The sequence below is a fragment of the Phodopus roborovskii genome, unplaced genomic scaffold, assembly GCF_943737965.1.
Source record: "Phodopus roborovskii unplaced genomic scaffold, PHOROB, whole genome shotgun sequence".
In the NCBI taxonomy this organism is placed as follows: Eukaryota; Metazoa; Chordata; class Mammalia; order Rodentia; family Cricetidae; genus Phodopus; species Phodopus roborovskii.
In genome coordinates this window covers 23356572-23378668 of record NW_026126416.1, presented here as the reverse complement: position 1 = coordinate 23378668, position 22097 = coordinate 23356572, and the positions used below count along the sequence as shown (strand labels likewise).

The 22097-nt window shown below is 39.8% G+C and overlaps 2 protein-coding genes across 3 annotated transcripts in view; one reads left to right on the top strand and one right to left on the bottom strand.

The window, feature by feature from the left end:
* Ptpra (protein tyrosine phosphatase receptor type A) overlaps positions 1–22097 on the top strand; it is a 107809-nt gene that overhangs the window by 43946 nt on the left and 41766 nt on the right. Inside the window, exons 2-4 of one of the 2 annotated variants that reach the window (XM_051183382.1) lie at positions 11618–11696; positions 12177–12518; positions 18849–18875. In XM_051183382.1, coding sequence (XP_051039339.1) covers positions 11624–11696; positions 12177–12518; positions 18849–18875 — 442 coding nt within the window. In that variant the 5' untranslated portion in view covers positions 11618–11623. The remainder of the gene's footprint in view (positions 1–11617; positions 11697–12176; positions 12519–18848; positions 18876–22097) is intronic. The other variant, XM_051183383.1, reaches the window with a different exon arrangement.
* On the bottom strand, positions 6775–7262 carry LOC127221443 (40S ribosomal protein S25). Its single transcript, XM_051183385.1, has one exon. It carries the CDS (start codon positions 7202–7204, stop codon positions 6830–6832), a length of 375 nt encoding a protein of 124 aa, XP_051039342.1. The 5' UTR covers positions 7205–7262; the 3' UTR covers positions 6775–6829.

The following is a 22097-nucleotide window of genomic DNA, read 5'->3' as shown; positions in this document are numbered from 1 at the left end:
TCTTCAGTCAGTAGGTATCTCTGTGCCTCTTCCAGCTTCTTGTCATTGGTGGTACCAGACAAGCTGTTTTAAGCTTTGAAGTCCTGTCTGCTTACAAGCTGCCTGGTCCTTCTCTTGGCTAACTCGTGTGCTTCCAGCTTTTGCTGAAAACTCCCTCTGTGGGGGTGCTTATTTTAGTGCTTGTTGACTAACTTTTATTTTGTTATTATTGTTGTTGTTTTTGAGACAGGGTTTCTCTGTGTAGCTCTGTAGATCAGGCTGGCGGCCTTGAACTCACAGAGACCTGCCTGTCTCTGCCTCCCGAGTGCTGGGATTAAAGGCTTGAGCCACCACCCCTGCTATTGGTTAACTTTTTAGACAGGTAATAATTCAGGATTTGAATAGTTTATTTGTGCCTCACTACAGGTTAATGAAGCCCTTGATAACAATGTCTGTGTCCGATGTATGTATCCTCAGATATCTGGTGAGTTAAAAGGAAAAACAATGGGATGTGGAGTTTGAAAAGCCCATGTTTGAAAACATGGTAAACATTTATTACCTATATAGCCTTGAACAAATTCCTTAATCTCTAGAAAAAAAAATAGTACCTAACTCATAATGTGAGAATTAAATAGGCTAAAAGTATATAAATGCCTATTACAAAGGTAAAAAGCAAGCAATTAAGGATTATAACTATGTATTGTTTCTAATAAGTAATGATGAACAAGCAAATATTTGGCTGAAGTGACTGACCCCTCCTTCTAGTCACTGTTTGCCTTTAAGTCAGACTATTAAGTCACCTGAGCAGCCCCAGGAGATGGCCCAGAGCAATTGGAAATGACTCTCTACTGCCATTTTGTCCCACACTTGGAAGGCATCTTCAGTGAGACTAGGGTCTAACCTCGTATCTTTCCCACTACAAACTTCACCTCCACCAAACAGGTGAGTTTACTTAAAATCAAGACCAGAACTAAGTACTGGGCGTTTGACATCAGTATTTGATTAATTTGATCATATTTTCAAGGCTTGCTCTTCCACTGGGAAAAAAAAATCTAAAATAGAAGCATCAGTTTGTTTTAGTTGGCATTTTTGGAAAATGTATCTGATATTTCATTAGTTATGTGAAGAAACAAGGTAATCTTAAATATGAATTCTACCTACTGAGAAACTATCTTTGAAATTTCTTTATGTGCAGAATGGGAATAAGAAGAATGGTAAAAGCAGGCCGGGTGGTGATGGTGGTAGTGCACACCTTCAATCCTGTACTCAGGGAACAGATCTCTTGAGTTTGAGGCCAGCCTGGTCTACATGTTGAGTTCCAGGACAGTCAGGGCTCAAAAAATTAAAAAACAAAAACAAAACAAAAGACCTTAACAAGAATAAAATGTTTAAAGTAATAGTACATAGCTTTCTCTTGGTCATATTTAATGGACCAACTTGGTCCATATGGAAGACAACTTGGGATTTTTTTTTTTCTTTTGGTGGTACTGGCAGTCTAAACAAAAACCTTATGATGTGTGCTAGACAAATGCTCTATAAATGAGCTACATCCCCAGCCCTTTTTGTTTTTATTCTGAGACAGGGCCTTGCTGTGTAACCCAGGCTGATCTTAAACTTGTGTGCTCTTCCTGCCTCAGCCATCCGTGTATGTTCTTCCACGTGATTAGAAAGACTTAATGGGAGGCTTTAGAACCACAGTGCTCTCCTCAGCTCAGCTGCGGTAGTTAAGGACTTCATAATGCCGCTCCTGTTGTTTCCTTGAGAAGGGGCCTCATGCTTAGCCCCAGGCTGGCCTTCAACTCTAGATCTTCCTTCCTCAGCCTCCTGGTTGCTGGCAATGTATGTGTATCCCACGACGCCCCCACAGTGTTTAGTGTTTATAACAATAACCTTTTTCTCTACTAAATGTATGCCGAGCACCCTCATCCTTCTCATCCCTAGGTCATCAATAGTTAAAATGTGAGGAGTTGCTCTTAAGCCTTATGAGGTGCTAGCGTTTACTCAATTGTCCACACCTGTCTAAATAATAGACACATTCCCTTGTGCTTTAGTTTTCTTCTTCTCTTTGCTCTCATGTGAGAGGTCTTGGCTGTCAGCCTTGGCATGCACTGGCAGGAATTATATATCAGGGCAAGAAATATTGTTCTTTGGACAGAAGCCAACAAAGGCAAGCGTTCTCTAGCAAATCTTCGGTGTACCTGTGGTGGTTCATTCCTTCATCTGGAATGCAGGATTTATTTTTCAAATAAATTGGTCATGAAATGTGTTTAAGTATATATAATTGATTGTCTATGGATTAAACATTCAGGTTTCTAGCCTAGTAGTGGTGGTACACGCCTTTAATCCCAGCACTCAGGAGGCAGAGACAGGTGGATCTCTGAGTTTCAGGATATCCAGGGCTACACAGAGAAACCCTGTCTTGAAAAAAAGAAAAAAGAAAAAATCAGGTAGTAAAGTGCTTGTAGCATGCCCAGAGTCCTGGCAACTATTCCTTGCACTGCCTCTCCCTCCCCCGGGGACATTGTGGGGCGGGGGAGGGTCCTCCAACTTAACATTTACAGTTTCTATGATGGGGGATATACTACCAATTGCAAAGGATACTTAGAGTAAGTTAAGGTAACTCTACTCTGCACTGTCAGTATAGCAAGATTTGTAAAAGTTAACTGAGAGGAAGAATACAAAGTAGTATATAAAATGTATGAAGTGTATCCTGGGCTTTTTAGATGGGAGGGAAGATGTGAGAAATCTAACAGGCATTGCCCACTTGAGTATCCCTAATGGATAACTAAGAGCCTTCACTTATCCTGATAGGAAATGCTGCAAGTTTGCTATGCTGAATTTGAATTCTGTGGACATTTAGAAAATATTTTTAATCAGCATCAGGAAAAGTACAGTTATGATGTTACCTCTATTATCAACATGATGAGTGAGATCCAGACTCTAGGAAATGGACTTATGGATGTGCCTGCCAGAGGTTATCTTGGTTAGGTTATTGAAGAGGGAAGACCTGCCCACTGTGGGTGGCACCATTCCCTGGGCTAGGATCCTGGACTGTGTAAGAAGGAGGTGAGCTGAACAAGCAATCATCACCCACAACTTTCTGCCTGTGGGTACAGTGTGATTAGCTGCTTGGAGCTCCTGCTGCTGTGGCTTCCCCATTTGGATGGGCTATAATCTTAAACTGTGAGCCAGAATAAACCTTGCCTTAATTGCTTTCCACAAGGGTGGTGTGGTTGTGGTGGCGGCCCAATCACAACAGGAAAATAAACCAAACAAACCAAGCAACAGCTATTTTTTTTTCCCAAAATTTCCTTAGTCTTTTACCGTATTGCTTTTGTGAATGTTAATGGCATCTGGGTTTATTTTATTATTTAAATGTTGAACATTGGAAATTGATCAGCCTAATGTATATGTAATGGAAACATTTTTAAATGAGTTAGAAATGTTTTTGTGATGAGTAAGGATTCACATTGGCTCTTTGGATATAGAGGAGCAAGGGAAAGAATGCAGTATGGGTGCCATTGTATTTGATATACTAAGGAAATGGACAGATTTTGTGAATCATCCCCCAAAGCGTGCTTGCTTGGATTTACAAGATTTTGTATTTGTTGTTATTTTAAATAAATAATTGGAGAGCTGGGGAGATGGCTAAGTGAAATAAAGCTTTGCAAATGTGAGGACCAGAGCGTCTGGTCCCCAGAATCCAGTAAGTGCCAGGTGAATGTAGTGACCCACCTGCTGTTTCAGCACTCAGAAGGCAGAGATTTGGGAGCTCCCAGAGCAAACTGGCAAGCTAGATTGGTCACATTGGGGAGCTCTTGAGTCATTTGAGAAATCCTGCCTCAAAGAATAAGGCAGAGAGTGATTGAGGAAGACTCATCAATCACCAACCCCCCCACACACACACACACACACTCACTATTATAAATTTGGATTCTCTTAGCATTTTAGCTTTCCTAAAACATAGAATTCTATCTTAGGCTATTTTTGTCTAATGGGAAATAACTTACAAAGCCAGGAAATATAAATATAATATGTACAAACAACTCTTTTTTTTACATATGACATCTTTTATTAAGCATAGATTTTTAAAATTCTCTTCAGTCTGTTCATGCATGGCCAAAAATAAGTTTTTGAAATATTTAATATATTAGAGTTTGGCAACTTAAGCATTACATAGAGATGGGGAAATTTATCTCCAACATTCTTTTTTATTTATATTTATTATATTTCTTATTTTACATATCGATCCCAGTTCCCTCTCCTTCCCTCTCTCTCATCTCCCCACCCCCTCCAATCCCATTCCCCACCACTCCACATGTAGGATGATGCCTTCTAAGAGGGATCATCAAAATCTGTCAAGTCATTTGATGTAGGTTCTAGGCCCTCCCTCCTGCCTCTAGGCTAAGGGAGTATCCCTCCATGGGGAATGTGCTCTCAAAGTCCTTTTGTGCACCAGGAATACATCCTGGTTCCACTGTCAGAGGTCCCTTAGACTGCCCAGGCCTTCTAACTGAGCCCATGTTCAGGAAGTCTGAGTTGGTCCAATGCTGGTTTCCCAGCTATCAGTCTGCGGGCCATGAGCTCCCCCTTGTTCAGGTCAGCTGTCTCTGTTATCTCCAACAATCTTAACCAGGAGACCAGTTCATCTGCTGACCTCCAAAAACATGAAGATCAATATGATGAACTACCCCTATCTGCACCTCCCATCGCCACCATTTGCTAATAGCTGTTCAAGCCCAGATCAGCAGCAGCTACTGTAGAAGTTTGGGCTGTATGTTTCTTGGATATCATCAGAAATGTGATAATGATTAAGGGGAAATATCGTGGAAAGCAAAACATTGATCATCCTTGAAAAATATTTCAACCAGAATTTCCTTATGAATGATCTTCCCAAAGATTGTGTTCCCACCAGGCTGGTGACCTAAACCTGATGGTCCTATCTGCCATCCAATTAAGTAGCAGAGAAGGACCTGGGAATGAGAGGGCAGAAACACACAGAGGCGGGGCCAGGTGGCCTAGGCCAACACTCAACAATATATGTTTAAATTTTTTATGTTAATTTATTTTTTATTTTTATTTTACATATTGATCCCAGTTCCCTCTCCCTTCCTCCCCTCTTTCTCCCTCTCCATCCTCACATGCACCCCGACCACCCTCCCCTCCTACCCCCCCCCACTCCACATGTAGGGTGATGCCCTCCAGGAGGGGTCATCTAAATCTGTCAAGACATTTGGAGTGGGGACTAGGACTTCTATCTCTAGGTTAAGGGAGTATCCCTCTATGGGGGATGCGCCCGCAAAGTCCTTTTGTGCACCAGGAATACATCCTGCTTCCACTGTATGAGGACCCTTAGACTGCTCAGGCCTTCTAGCTGAGACCTATGTTCAGGGGGTCTGAGTCAGTCCCATGCTGGATTCCCAGCTATCAATCTGGGGGCCCATTAGCTCCTCCTTGTTAGGTAAACTGTCTCTATGTGTTTCTGTAGCCTGGTCTTGTCCTCCCTCTCTGCCTCTGGATTCCAGTTCAGCTCAGTGTTTAGTTGTGGGTGTTTGCTTCTGTTTCCAACAGGTACTAGGGCTCCATGATGGTGGATAAGTTAGTCATTGATCTCATTATCAGGGAAGGGCATTTATGGTAGCCTTTCCACTGTTGCTCAAATTGTTAGTTGGGGTCAGTCTCTGGATATTTATTTAGGTTCAGTTCTCTCCTCCATCCCATAATGGCTCCCTCTTTTATACTCTCTCTTCTTCTCCTTCTTCATCGTCGTCTTCGTCGTCTTCGTCTTCTTCGTCTTTGTCGTCTTCCTCTTCCTCTTCTTCGTCTTCTTCTTCCTCTTCCTCTTTCTCTTCCTCTTCTTCTTTCTCTTCCTCTTCCTCCTCCTCTTCTTCCTCTTCTTCCTCTTCTTCTTCCTCTTCCTCTGTTTATTCCCCCCTGACTCAATCTTCCTAGTCCCACATGCTTTCCTCTCCTCCCCTTCTCTTTCTCCTAGTTCCCTCTCCACTCACTCCCCCCCCCCCTTTCCCCATGTGCTCTGGAGAACTTGACCCTTCCCCCCTTCTGTGAGGGACTTTATATGAATCTCTTAGAATCCTTCTTGTATCCTAGTTCCTTTGGCAGTGTGAATTATAGGTTGGTGAGCCTTTGCTCTATGTCTAAAATCCATATATGAGTGAGTACATACCATATTCCTCTTTTTGTGACTGGGTTACCTCATTCAGGATGGTTTCTTCAGGTTTCATCCATTTGTCTGCGAATTTCAAGATTCCATTGTTTTTTTTTTTTTTTTTTTTTTTTTTTCTGCAGAGTAGTATTCCATTGTGTAGATGTGCCATATCTTCTTTATCCATTCTTCAGTTGAGGAGCTTCCAGGTTCTTGCTATACAAATAATGCTGCTATGAACATAGTTGAGCACATGTGTTTGTTGCATAGATGTGGATCATTTGGGTATATGCCTAAGAGGGGGAGTGCTGAGTCCTGTGGAAGACTGATCCCCATTTCCTGAGGAACTGCCATACTGATCTCCAAAATGACTGTACAAGTTTGCACTCCCACAAGCAGTAGAGGAAGGAGTGTTCCCCTTTCTCCACATCCTCTCCAGCATAAGTTGTCATTTGTGTTTCTAATTTTAGCCATTCTGGCAGGAGTAAGCTGGTATCTCAAAGTTGTTTTGATTTGTATTTCCCTGATAGCTAAGGATGTTGAGCACTTTCTTAAGTGTCTTTCAGCCTTTTTGATTTCCTCTATTGGGAATTCTCTCTTCAGTTCTGTACCCCATTTTTATTTTTTTATTATTTTTTTGATTTAATAAAGTTTTATTTTTCCAAATGTACAGCTGATTGAACCTGTTTATGCATCTTCAGCAACTGGGGCATCTCCACCCTTTGTGTTTCTGGTGTAAATTACTTGGACTCTGTGCTTTGAAACCAGCTTGATAAGTCCTTTACTAAGCAGCTCCTGAAGGGCTGCTCTGGCCAAGGACCCTCGAATCTTCAGTCTCTCAGAGACCACAGCCGGAGTAATAAGCTTATAATTGGGTACTTCCTTGCAGAGTTTGTCGTATGTAGCTTTGTCAAACAGAACTAGGTTATTGAGCTTGTCCCAAACCTTGCCTTTGGACCACTTCTTCTTTTTGGCCTTGCCACCAGACTTGTTTACTGGGTCTTTGTCTTTCTTGGCCGACTTTCCGGCATCTTTCTTCTTCTTGTCATCCTTAGGCGGCATGATGAAGCTCGGAGAGTGGCGACGACCACTGCAGCCTCCCTAAGATGTTGGGGGAAAGAAAAAAGCTGTACCCCATTTTTAATAGGGTTATTTGGTGTTTTGTTGACTAGTTTCTTGAGTTCTTTGTATATTTTGGAGATCAGCCCTCTGCCAGGGAACTCCTATAGCTGATAAACACCTTCAGCAAACTAGCAGGATACAAGATAAAATCAAAAAAATCAGTAGTCCTAATTTTTTCAGACAATAAAGGGGCTGAGAAAGAATTCAGAGAAACATCACCCTTTACAATAGCCACAAACAACATAAAGTATCTTGGAGTAATGCTTACCAAACAAGTAAAAGACCTATATAATAAGAACTTTGTGTCTTTAAAAGAAAGAAATTAAAGAAGATACCAGAAAATGGAAAGATCTCCCATGCTCTTGGACAGGTAGGATAAACATAGTAAAAAATGGCAATCTTGCCAAAAGCTACCTATAGATTCAATGCAATCCCCATTAAAATCCCAGCACAATTCTTCACTGACCTTGAAAGGATAATAATTTACTTCATATGGAAAAATAAAAGACCCAGTATAGCCAAAACAACCCTGTACAATAAAGGAACTTCAGATGCCATCACCATCCCTGACTTTAAGCTCTACTACAGAGGTATAGCCCTGAAAACAGCCTGGTATTGGCACAATAATAGACAAGTAGACCAATGGAATTGAATCAAAAATTCTGATACAAACCCACATAGCTAAGAACACCTGATTTTTGACAAAACAGCTAAAAGGATACAATGGGAGAAAAGTATACAATGGGAGGAGGAAAGCATCTTCAACAAATGGTGCTGGCACAATTGGATGATGGTGTGTAGAAGACTGCAGATAGACCCATGTCTATCGCCATGCACAAAACTCAAGTCCAAATGGATCAAAGACCTCAACATAATTCCAGCCACACTGAACCTCTTAGAAGAGAAAGTGGGAGGTACCCTTGAACAAATTGGTATAGGAGACCGCTTCCTGAACATAACTCCAGTAGCACAGACACTGAGATCGACAATTAATAAATGGGACCTCCTCAAACTTAGAGGCTTCTATAAGGCAAAGGACACAGTTGACAAGACCAAACAGCAGCTCACAGACTGGGAAAAGATTTTCACCAATCCTATATATGTTTAAATTGTTTATCTTTATTTTTTTAATTAATTGGGGGGGGGGTAAGTGTGCCTGAATAAAGTTTTTTATTACGTTTTATTTGCCTGTGTGTACTGTAGATGGAGGTTCTGACCCACCTGGTCCCGCAGCCTTACACTCCTAAATAAACACACTTATATTAATTATAAACTGTTTAGCTGATGGCTCAAGCTTCTTATTGGCTAGTTCTCTCTTAATTATTAACCCATTTTTATTAATCTAAGTATCTCCACATAGTCTTGGCTTACTGGAGAATGTGCAGAGTGCATGTGAGAGGGTGTGTATGTATGTGTGGAGGCCAGCCTTAAGGATGTACCTCAGGGTGTTCCTAAATGTTGGCTGCTGCTAGAGATCTGCATGCCTGTCTCTGTACCCTCAGCACTGGGTTTATAAGCATGTGCTTCCACACTCAGCTTTTGCTCATGAGTGCTGACAGTGGCATTCATCAATTTAACAGTATTCTACTACACATTTTATTACATATTTACTTATTTTTTATTTTACATGTCGATCCCAGTTCCCTCTCCCTCCCTCCCTTCCCTCTCCCTCCCTCCTTCCTTTCATCCCTTCCTCCCTCCCCCCTCACATGCACCCTGACCACCCTCCCCTCCCATCCTCTCCATCCCAATTCCACATGTAGGGCAATGCCATCCAGGTGGGGTCATGTAAATCTGTCAAGTCATTTGAAGTAGGGACTAGGACTTCTCTACTGTCCCTAGGTTAAGGTAGTATCCCTGCATGGGGGATGTGTCCGATTTTAAATCATATATCTACTTATTCTCTTACCAATTCTTTTTGGGGAGGGGGTGGGATTTTGAGACAATCTCTCTTTGTAGCCTTGGTTGTTCTGGAACTCACTCTATAGACCAGGCTGGCCTTGAACTCACTCTGCCTCCTCATTGCAAAGATTAAAGGTGTGCTCCACCACCTCCCAGCTACCAATTCATTTTTTTAATTTGTATAAATATATGAATATACTGTGTACATGTGTATATCAAGTGCATATGTGAAGAACAACTTGCTGGAATAAGTTCTGTCCTTCCACTGTGAGAGTCCTAGTGATCTGACTTAGATCCTTGGCTTGGTGGCACACATTTTGTGTCAATGAGCTTTCTTTAAAGGAGTATGTATGTATGTATGTATGTATGTATGTATGTATGTACACACACACACACACACATTCTTCTCTTCCCTCTTTTCTTCTTCCTCCCTGTGCTCTCCTTCCCACTCTTCCTTTTTTACCCCTGGGATTTATTCGTGTCGTTTACAGACTGTGGTCCTGGTAGTCCAACAATATGTCACCTGATGGAAAGACCAAGAATCCTGTAATTGTCCAGTCTATAAGACTGACAGCACAGCAGTCTCAGTCTGGTACTGGTCCTCCGAGGACTCCTAAAGAGCTGCCGGTCTTCAGTATGTTAGAACCCCAAAGAAGGAAATTCCAATAGTAAAGGAATGCCTCAGTAACAGCATAAATGAACTTGCCAGTGAGAATAAGGGCAGGCAGGTTTTATTTGATTCCAGATGTAATCAAGTTGACAACCAGGGTCAGTCATCACACACCATACCACCAAGCCGATTATTTTTAAATATAAATTACATTTTAATGGTAAATAATATCTCTCTTGGGAACTCTTACTGTGATTTTTTTTCCTATGTAAGTTTATTTTGCTTATGGTAGAACTTTATGCATATAGAATAATTATGTACTCTGGTACCAACTTTTATTCACACAGCATATGAAATGAATCTTTTTAGATTCATCCATGATGATGTGTGTTATTATGCCAGTAATTCTTTTCTACTTTGATTCTGAAAAAACTTGACAATATGTAATTCTGTTTCTAGTTTCTGTTTACTCTGTACCTTCTCTCTCTGTCTCTCTCTCTCTCTCTCTCTCTTTGACATTACAGTAGATCTTAAGAGGTAGTATTGGACCTATAACTTTTTTTTCCTTTTTCAGTGTCTACTTGACTCACTTTGGTCTTTTGCCTCCATATAAACTTTTGAAACAGTTTATCAATGTCTACAAAAAAAAAAAAAACTAATGATTTTATCAGGATTGTTATGGACTAATTTTGGAAGAAGTGGCATTAATAAAACTAAGTTCCTATCCATGAACATTGTTTATGATCAGTTTTTCTTAACTTGTTTTCCTTGTCAGCTTCCATCTTTACTTTTCATGGTTGCTTGCATTGCCCTTATGCTTAGAAAGTTCTTTTGTAGTTTCAAGTCATAAATAATTTGCTTATTCTCTTTTTCTGTAAGTCAACTTATTTTCTGTTGTGTTATCCTGAGTAACTGAGCACACATATACAAAATGGCCTTCCAGCCTGATCCTCGTATAAATGATTGTTTGCATTACCAACTTTGAAATATGACTAGAGAGGAATTGACCTGAATTCTACCAGAGATCACTATAAGTTCACTATCCAGTTGTTTGTTTGGTTTGGTTTTTTGAGACAGGGTTTCCACAATGCAGCCTTGACTATCCTGGAACTAGCTGTTGTAGACCAGGCTGCCCTCAAACTCACTGCAATCCACTTGCCTCTACCTCCCAAGTGCTGGGATTAAAGGCATGTGCCACCACCTCTTGGCCACTATCCAGTTCTTTAAGAGTTATAGCCATCTAACATAATGTAGCACTGACTTCATTATTGCAGCCTGCAAAGAATAGAAGAGTCTCTGCACTTGGGTAAGGCCACTGCTGAATACATTCCCCTGCTAGGCAATGCCATTGTACCATAGCAAACGTCTGGGTTTGTATAAATTGCCTACATATACTCCACCTCAGTATTTTCACATGCCTCTTAGGGAGGCACGCCCGCTTTCTCAGATAGTGGTTACCATATTGATTTAGATCTAGACTAAACCACGTGAAAGTACTAAATCAGTACTGTACTCAGGTCCTGAGTAATGAACTTAAGAAATTCAAGGACCATCTGTCTCTCAAACAGAGATACAGTCTAGCACTAGAGTTTTTAAAGTGCAACCGAGGTTGAGAATTATACTTTAAAAGATATGTTATTTAAATTAACTTTTATTTCAATGAAGACACAGTTAATAGCTGAACTTCTGGGGAAAACAGCCTATTGAATTGTCAAAAGATCCTGTGTATATATTTTAATAACAAGAGTGATGCTACCCAAAATAACCTTTTATATTTTGAGTCATTTGGACATAATTATAATAATTTAAGACTTCATCTCATGTATCTCCCTGTTTTCTAGGTCAGCATGGATTCCTGGTTCATCCTTGTTCTGTTTGGCAGTGGTCTAATACATGTTAGTGCCAACAATGCTACTACAGGTAAAAATTGTCATCTAAGAAGGCTGATATTTGAAATAGATCTTTGATTTTATATATAATGATCCATATTTGAAGGAATCACTATTTAAATATGTATACATTTTCATTTAAATGTGATTGTGAAGCTCCTGGAAATCTTTGAATTATACTAATACTTGGCTTTGTTCTGTATGCTACAATAATCAGAGAGACTATTTTTTCCTAAAAAAATAAAAGGAATGTTAATATTTACATCCCTATATACTGGTTCTGAAGAAATAAGTAAAAAGCCATCTTTTCTGAATGCTATAAACAGCAATCCTTTGGAGGAAGTGGGAAGGGTCCAGCATTAAGAGATTATGAGTGCAGGTGTCTGTCTGGTCTCCTGGTCTCTGCATGTGTCCAGATGTTAGAGGCATTTATTAATGCTTACTACTTTGTGTCTTAACTTTTGAGCTTCATATTCTTCATGTTTCTTTCTTTCTTTTTTGGTGTTTGTAGTTTCACCTTCTTTAGGAATTACAAGATTAATTAAAACATCAACAACAGAATCAGTTAAGGAAGAGAATAAAACTTCAAATGCAACCTCTTCAGTAATTTCTCTTTCTGAGGCACCAACATTCAGCCCAAATCTAACTCTGGAACCCACCTATGTAACTACTGTTAACTCTTCACCCTCTGACAATGGGACCAAGCCAGCAACAAGCACGGACTCTGGAAGCACTACCATTTCACCAAATGGAACATGGCTTCTGGATAACCAGTTCACAGATGCCACAACAGAACCATGGGAAGGGAATTCCAGCACGGCAGCAACCACTCCAGAAACCTTCCCTCCTGCAGGTACCAGAGATGCTTTCTGCTTGTTCCTCTCTCTCTGGGCTTATTTACCATCTTACTAGTTTATATGTATTTTATAGCCATAAAATTCTTGAAGTATATGTTTGCTAAGAAAAGTAATGAAACCTTGAAAAAAGGATTTTTTAAAGATTTGTTTTTATGTGTGTCTGTGTGCCTTTATCTTAGGTGTGTTTGCATGAATTCATGTACAACATGTGTGCCCTCGGAGGCAAGAAGAGGGTGTCAGGTTCCTGCACTTGGAGCTTCAGGTGGTTGTGAGCCACTTGATGCAGGTGCTAGGAATGAAATTCAGGTCCTCAGAAAGGATAGCAGGTGCTCTTAACCACAGAGCCATCCCTCCAGCCCCCATCTTGAAAGCAATTCTTAATAATACTTGATTAGTGTAGCACTTTCTAGAGGGTATTTTTCTGATAGGTGGGATCCTCATTAGATTGGTGAGGCCCACATGTGTTTAAAGGTATTGGATAAAAAAGGAGGGAATTAGAGGATATCAAAAGACTAAGGATGAAAAACACAGACTGGGTAGGGAATTGGGCTGAAGAAGAAGCAGCCTGTGGAGGCCATGGGAAGAGAGTGAACGTGAATGTCCCATAATGTAACAAAGCAGTAGACTAATGTCCATGGGTACAGTGAGAAAGAGGGGCTTGTGGAGGCTTATACATTTCAGAGCCATCTGTTCTGCACAAGTCTCTGTCTCCTTGAATTTGAGTCACTAGATTGAAGCAGCAATAGCCTGAGACTAGCTTGGGTAGAGCAAGTTTCTGACTTACTCAACCAGGTTCCTGGTCTATAGAAGACAATAGAAGGTCCCTCAAATAGCTTCTTCATGGACTAAAGTAATTGCTCCAATTGCCACATAAATGAAGTTTCTATTCTAGGAAACTGCTATTCTGTCATCTATGATCACATCCTTTTGGCTCAAATTTCTTGTTTGTTTCAGATCCCCTTAGGTGTATCCATGTCTGGCTCATGGTGAAATTCCAAAGAGTACTTTTGAAATTTAATCCTATTTGGTATTAAAGATGATATCTTTCAACTAGACCATATAATGTACACCCACTACCTGCCTGTTTTAATATCATTGTTTCTGCAATATAGACAAGATAGCGTTGTGAGTTTTAGTTAAGTACATAGTTTATAGCTGGGCAATGGTGGTGCATACCTTTAAACCTAGCACTTGGGAGGCAGAGGCAGGCAGATCTCTGTGAGTTCGAGGCCAGCGTGGTCTACAGATCGAATGCCACAAGGGGTTCCAAAGCTACAGAGAAACTCTGTCTCAAAAACAAAACAAAACAAACAAACAAACAAAAAGCAATAAAAGAACAAAACAAACAAAAAGGAGCATAGTTTGCAGACCCACACTACTTGTTCCTGTTCTATCCCGTCTCTGCCATAAGCTCCATTGTAAGCATGGCTCAATTTACTTGATTTTATCTGTACCTCAGCTTTTCATATATAAAACTGAAACAGATAATGATAATAATTCATACTCATAGAAAAGTTGTTTAATGAATTGATCTAAGCTGGGTTTAGTGGTGCATGCCTTTAATAGTAACTCTTGGGAGGCAGAAACAAGTGGATTTTTTGTAAATTCAAGGTCAGCCTGGTCTACAGACTGAGTTCCAGAACAAACAATTACATAGTGAGACCCTGTCTCAAAAAAGAAAAATAAATAAATAGATCTGAGTAAGATACTTATTACAATACAGTACTGTACAAAGTGATAAGCAACCTTTTTTTTTTTAAGTCAGCTGTTACAATTGTTACAACTTGTGCTCTGGTTCCATAATTACATGGCCAGGCAAGGTGATATACATGGCTGAATTCCCAGCATATAGGAGCTGAGGCAGGAAGATTTATAGTTCCAGAGCAGCCTAGGCTACATAGCCAGACCCTGTTTCCAAAAGGGCTGGGGCTAATGTGCTCACTGGAGGCACTTGCCTACTGTGTGTGAAGCCTTGGATCCAGTCTAGTACTGTAAAATAAACAAATGTAGAGTGTACATGCATTTTTCTTTAGGCTGCCAGCTCACAAAAAAAGTGGGGGAGACTTACTATTAATCATAAAAGCTCATCTGCATTCTTCCATGCACTTGTCACCTCATCTCCATTTTGCCCATCCTGCTCCTTTAAGTGGTAACACCTCCTTTCTTTGTCCCAGACTCTCTACCCCCAGAAGTCCCACCTAACCTCTTCCTCCTAATGGTTACTCAGTTCTTTATTGAACCAATGACAGCGACACATCTTCACACAGTGTAAAGAAATATTTCTGAGCCTGGAAGAGGTGGCTCAGAGGTTAAGAGCAGTAGCTGCTCTTCCAGAGGTGGTGAGTTCAATCCCCAGCAACCCCAAGGTAGCTCACAACCATGTGTAATGACATCTGGTGCCCTCTTCTGGCATGCAGGCAGAATCTTATATACATAAAAAATAAATAAACAAGCAAACATTTAAAAAATGTTCCACAATAATAGAGATGTGTTAAATGTCCATGGCTGCCACTATTCTTGATTAGATTGAGAACTGAATTTTATTTTGTGCTTTAATGTTAAAGTACAGATTATGACCCATTCATGAAAGCTGTTTAATGAGCCACCTTTAGTGTTTATTTTGTCTTAGGGGGTGATCCTATTCCAATTCTATTCATGCTTTATGTGTAATGTTTTGAAATATTTGTTTGTTATGCACAAACATACTTATGTATACTGAATAACATCATAAAGTATCTTTTGTGAGTTATAGCCATTGCTCAGGAAAGGAAACAGGCTGAAGGAATAAATATGCAAGGTAGAATTGTAAAATAAGCACAGTTACTTTCATGGCCTGCCTGGGTCTCATTTTGTGCTGTTTTCCACTTAACAATTCTGTGAGATGACCATGGGTAATTATCTCCTGTTAGTGAATGCTGAATTTAAGACTATAAAATCTATATAAGATAGTAGACTTGGAAGTAGCAAAGTAGATGAGATTCCTCCCAGCACACACACATACACATACATACAATGTAATTCTATACATACAATGTAATTCTAACCTTTTAAAGGTGAAATGAGGGCTGCAGATATGGTTCATTGGGCAAAGTGCTTGCCACAAAAGCATTAGGATCTGAATTCAGATCCCTTAAATCCACATAAACCCAGATGTGATGATTTCCATCCATACTCCTAGTGCTTCTATGGCAAGATGTGGGGTAGAGACGGAACTCCCAGAAGCTCGCAGGCCAGTTAACCTGGTATACACAATACAGTGGCAAACAATAAAGAGACCTTGTCTCAAATAAAATGGAAGGTGAGGACCTGTGCTGGCTAATTTTATGTCAGCTTGACAAAGTTGAGAAAATGCCCCCCACCTGACGGGCTTGTGGTACACTTGATAGATGTGGAAGGCCCTGCTCACTGTGTGTTACCACCCCTGAGTTGGTGGTCCTGGCTTCTATAAGCATCTGAGCAAGCCATGAAGAGCAAGCTAGTAAGCAGCACTCCTTCATGGCTTCTGCTTCAGTTCCTAGCTCCAGGTTCCTGCACTGGCTTCCCTCGATGATAGACTGCAAGCTATAAGATGAAATAAACCCTTTCCTCCCCACGTTGAATTTCATTTTGGTGCTTTATCACAGCAATAGAAACCTAAGACAGGGCCTGTGTCCAAGGTTATCCTCTGACTCCACAGGTGCAACATGCCCCAACTCACATACATGAACATGCATACAAACAACAAAAGGTGAAATGACACCTTTGCTATGAATTGAATTCTCATATATGGGTTTATTACTCTTATCATTTTCACACATGTATATAATGAATTGTATCGTGGTTTAATAAGGATCAGGATAAACAATTAGGCCGAACAGATGTTTATTCAGGGAGAAATAACTCACAACATAGACAGGTGAACACCAACAGGTTCCTGCTTCCAAGAATTCCTCTGGAAGTCCTCCTAATGTGTGGCTTGCAAGAGAGCACTCTCCTGTGCCTCCTCTGACTTAGTTCCCCAGGTCACTTCCGCCCCTGGCTCCACCCCCCAATGGGCGTGGTCAGTGCCATAGAAGGAGACAAAGTGAATATCCCACTACAGAATTGATCCTCTTCATCCTCCACTACTTCCTCTTGTCCTTCCTACCACTGTACCAATCTGCCTTTTCCTAGCAATTCAACCTTCATGTCTTTTTCTTAAAGATTTGTTGTTTATGTATATGAAGGTTTTGCTTGCATGTATATTACATATATGTATGAGATGGATGTTTATACTGTATGCAAACGTGGTGCCCACAAAGGTCAGATTAGAGCATCACATCCCTGGAATGGAGTTACAGATGATTGTGAGCCTCCATGTGGGTTCTGGGAACTGAATTTGGCCCCTGCAAGAGCCTTCAATGCTCTTAATCACTGAGCCATCTCTCAAGTTCCCTTCTTCAAAGATTTTTTTCTTTTATTTAATGGCCCAAGAAGTTTCATTACTACTGCTTACAGGAACATGCATGAGGAGTTGTGATATGATTTAGGATTAGGATTTTTTTTTCCATTTATAAGTTTTTTGTTGTTGTTATTTGGTTTTTTCCTATGTGAATTTGGTCTTTGTTTTTATTTTGCAAATGTGATGTTGATGTTTTGTTTGTTTTGTTTTCTTCATTAAAAGAACATGAAAGTTTAAAGACAAAAAGGGAAAAGAATTTGAAAATTTGCATAGAAAACTGCATTTTACTCATATTTCTGAATTCAAATGAATTTGAGGAAAAGTCATCTCAGGATGGGTTAATTTCAAATATAGCTGAGAATAGTTTTCACTTTATATATTTTCATTTCCTTTTTTCCCTTAGGGTTTACTATTAAATAGTTTGTTGCATCTTTCCTTCCAAAAATCCCACTATTTTATTATTAGTTCTATTACATTAATAGCCTTTTGTTTTATTATTTTTATCTTTTCTGCCTTGTTTTAGGTTTATTCTGTGCTATCTATTCAGGTTTTTAAATTAAAGCTGATTTTTTTGTTTTTATTTTTCAGACTTATTAATATTTGATGGTGTGATTTTTTTTTTTTTTTTATGCCTCATAGGTTTCAGCATGCTGCATAGATTTCCCTGTAGGTATATTTCTGCTACTAGTTGGGGTGCTCTGATGAGGACCAAAGTATCCCCCTCTCTCTGAGTGTGAGCAGAAGGTTCCCTGCTGTCTTCTGTCCTAACAACAGTCTGTTTATCTACATGGTTACATGTTCTCACCACTGAGAACAGAAGGAATAGAAGCAATTTCTTTTCCAGATTTTATAACCTACACTTACCCATAGTTTTTGCTCACATCCCATTAGCTGAAATTTATCATGTAACCACACCTAGTCTCAGAAGTATAGAATTTAACCAGACAGCTTTGTACTTAGCTAAAAGACAAGATGAGGTGTTTTCATTATTTGTATTTATTTTAATTTTCAAATTTTGTCTGTGTTAATTTCCACTTTTGTTGTATAGTGATAAGAGAATATTCTGTTTGTCTTAGTTCTCTGTTTAGGCTATAGATATACTACAGGTTTCTTTAAAAATACAAATGTTAGGCCAGGTGGTGGTGACCCACACCTTTAATCCCAGCACTTGGGAGGCAGAAGCAGGTGGATCTCTGTGAGTTTGAGGCTAGCCTGGTCTTCAGAGAGAGTTCCAGGACAGCCAGGAACCCTGCCTTGAAACACAAAATAAATAATAAATAAATAAAAGTATATGTTAGTTTATTGGTGGCACTTGGTGCTGCCACAGTGCAGGTATGATGTGGTCAGTTTTTGCTCTTTGCTTTCCATGTGTGTAGATTTTGAGGATTGAGCTCAGGTCATCAGACTTTATGACAAGCACCTTTGCCTTCTTGGCTATCTTACCAGCCCATCATAGGATTCTAAAAACAAACTTTTCTCTATTAGTATATGAGGTTGGGTATATCTCAAGTAGTTTGGGTTTTTGTTTGTTGGTTGGTTGGTTTTGGGTTTGGGTTTTTTGCATCATATTGTGTGGATCTTTTATATCTTTAATATTATCTTTTTGCATTTCAAAAGTCCCAAAGACATAATGTTTTCTGGTAGCTTATATTTGTGTTTTCCTTGAGTTACTGTGTTTTTGTTGAGTGTTGGATGCTGTACTGTGTGCATACTTAGGAGGAAGGAAGGAGACTACTGACTAAAGTTGAATAACCCTAGATAATTTGTTCCCTCACTTTCTGTAGTATACTGAATGCAGAGAAAATTACCTGTATTTCTGGAGCATCTCTTTGTTATACCTTGAATTGAATGGCAATGCTTTTCTTTAACCTGAGTAAATGTTTCTGTTTTTTTACTTGTTACACAGGTAATTCTGACTCAAAAGACAGGAGAGGTGAGACGATCACCTTTTATCTGTTGTCTTTTAAGAGATGTACACTGTCCATCCATGTTTCTTCTGTGAAGTACCTTTGTGCACCCATGGCTGTGTTGTTTGTTTACTGTCCTTAAATGTTCCCATATTTACCTTAGAAAAGAGTAAAGGAAACAAGCATTCTATTTTTATATAGATTACAGATTCTACAGATTCAATGTATTTTATATATTTTTAAATTTTATTTGTATGTATGATTTGCCTGCATGTATGTCTGTTGCCCACAGAGGCAATAAAAGCTTATCAGGTCTCCTGTGAATGGTTGTGAGCCCTCATGAGGGTGCTGAGAATCAATTCAGGGTCCTCATAGCCAAAGGTCTTAGCTGCTAGCCATTTCTCCAGCCCCTTGATGTATTTTAATCAACAATAAAATAATTGTATATTTGTCATGTCTCCATGCTAGTATATATTGGTGATATATTAGGACATGATTTGTTTGCTTTATTCTTTATTTTGTGTGTATGAGTGTTTTGCCTCCATGAATATCTGTGCACCATATGTGCCCAGTGCCTATGGAGGCAAGAAGACATCTGATTCTCTGGAACTGGATAGTTGTGAGCCACCTTGTAGGGGCTGAGAATTGAATCCGAGTCCTCTGGAAAAGCAGCAAGTGCTCTTACCCATTGAGCCATCTCTTCACCCCCTAGGGCATAATTTGTAAGAATTAGTTAGTTTCTAGCTTTTGGTCTACTATTACCTTTAAACATTTTTTGTTTTCTGTAGTTTTTCTCTTAATCTATAAAATGGTGTCATTTCGTGGCGTTTAGGGATTTTCAACATCCAATAAAATAAAGCTCCAACAGTCCCAGATGATGTATTAGTTACTAATCTGTTTTTGTGATAAACAATGATCAAAACAACTTAACGAGCTTATTGTGGCTTATGGTTCCAGAGGAATGAATGTCTGTAATGCTGAGCAAGGCATGGTGGCAGGAACAAGAGGCTAAGAGATCACATCTTAATCACACACAAAAAGCAGAAAGCAAGAACAGGAAGCAGGGCAAGGCTGTAAACCCACAGATGCCTCCTCAGTGATGTACTTCACCCAACAAAGCTGCACCTCCCAAAGGTTCTGTAATCTCCACAAACAGCACATCCAACAAGGGCTCAAGCAGGAGGCGGGTATGGCTGACTAATAAGATCTGAGGGTGAACGAATCAATTCATACACATACTGTTTTTTTTTCCCCATGGCTCTTTATTCTTCAAAAAAAATCTTCCCAAAAGTTCTCTCTCAAAAAGTTCTCTTTAAGATTTCTCTAAAAGTTCTTTCTTTAAAATCTTTTTTAAGGTTTTCTTTAGAAGTTCTTAAAAATTCTCTAAAAGTTCTTTTTCTTCCCACAAGGCTTCCAGTTTATATACCTATAGACACAACTAGCTACTCTCTAATAATAGCAAGGATATCAGGCATACATATCTCTCAGAGCCAGGAAGACAGATAAAGTCTTGACAAAAGCAGGGTTCCTCATATCTCAGAGGGGAGACATGACTCGTGAAGAGGTTTCTGGGCAAACTTAAATCTCAGAGGGGACCTAACTCATAAAATGTGCTGATAACTGATTAAAGGGGCCTTCTCAGGGCTATATCAAAGGGAAAGACTAAGGCTATATAGTGTGAGATCTGGAAGCTGTTGCCTGCGGCTTCAGGACAATAAGTGGGGTGCCCCTACTACTGATAACCCAGTGAGAACGCATTTCCTTTCTCTAGGGCCTTTTTGGGACTATAAAGCACCCAGTATATATTCTATATATCAAAATTATACAGCTGAATTCATAGCAACAGATATTCTGGAGTCTTATTTCTTGCAGACTACAAGGCAAGTTTTCTCCATCAGAAGTTAATTCTGGTGGAGTAATATTCAGAATATTAATTGCTACTTCTGTAATAACTGATGAAGGTTCCCAACACACATCAACTGGGGACCCACATTTCATATAGATGATTTTGTGGGAGACATTTCTCATTCAAACCAACACAAATGGTATATCTGTGATTTATGGTAAACTCTGAATTTCTGGGTCATGAGTATTTATGTACAAATGTCAAGTTTTATATATGATGACAATAATAAGATTGCTAAGAAAGATTGAGTTGGAGACAAAAGGCAGAGACAGAAAGATAAATCATCTAGTCTAAAAAATGATCATTAGATTTAATTCTGGGAAATGAACACCTACTAAGGAATTTTTTTGTGACTTTTGGTTTTTGGGATGTTATTTGTTTGTTTTTCAGCCAGAATCTTGTATAGTCTGGGATGGCCTCAATTTCACAGAAAGCAGAGGATAATCTTGACCCTCTGTTGTTTTCACCTCTGTCTCCCAAGTGCTGAGAGTATATAATTACACCTCTATATTGTCTTTGCGTGTGTACCTGTGTGTGTGTGTGCGTGCATGTGCGTGCGTGTGCGTGTGTGTGTGAACTGTAATACAGACAGGGCATGGTGCCACACACCTATGGTCTCAGCTGCTCAGGAGGCTGAGGCAGGCAAGTTGCTTGAGTCCAGGAGTTCTGGGCTGTAGTGCACTGTATCCATTGATGTGGTGACCTCCTGGGAGAAAAGCTGTTGACGAACTTATTTCAGAAATGATATATTTAATATTAGGATGTGATGGGGATGCCCTTCTGTATATGTGTTTCTCTTATTGGTTGATGAATAAAACACTGTTTGGCCAATAGAGGCAGGAAGATAGGCAGGACTAGGAGATGAACAGAATTCTGGGAAAGGTAGGCAGAGAGAGGGGCAAAGAACACCATTTAGAGACTGGGAAGGTAGGATGCACCAGGTGTTCTCCAGTAAGATAAGGCCATGAAGAGATACATAGATTAACAGAAATGTGCTAATAATTAAGAAAGAATTAGCCTATAAGAAGCCCTAGCCATCGGCCAACAGTTTTATAATTAATATAGCATCCGTTTGTTTAGTTTGGGACAACGCAGCAGCTGGACCAGGCTGGAAAGAAGCTCCAGAAACAAAGATGTCAGAGTAGATCTTCTGGGGACAGTAATATTTGCAAATCAGGACTTGATGAGTTGGTAAACCAGGCAAAGAATGGAGGGAGGCCATATTAATCAGAAAATAAAATGTTAAAAGTGTGAGAAAGAATGCCTTCAGCTTAAGGATGCCAGTGGTTAAAGTTTAGTGATATAAAAGAAGAGTGGCAGGAGGCAGTATGGATAGGAGCTA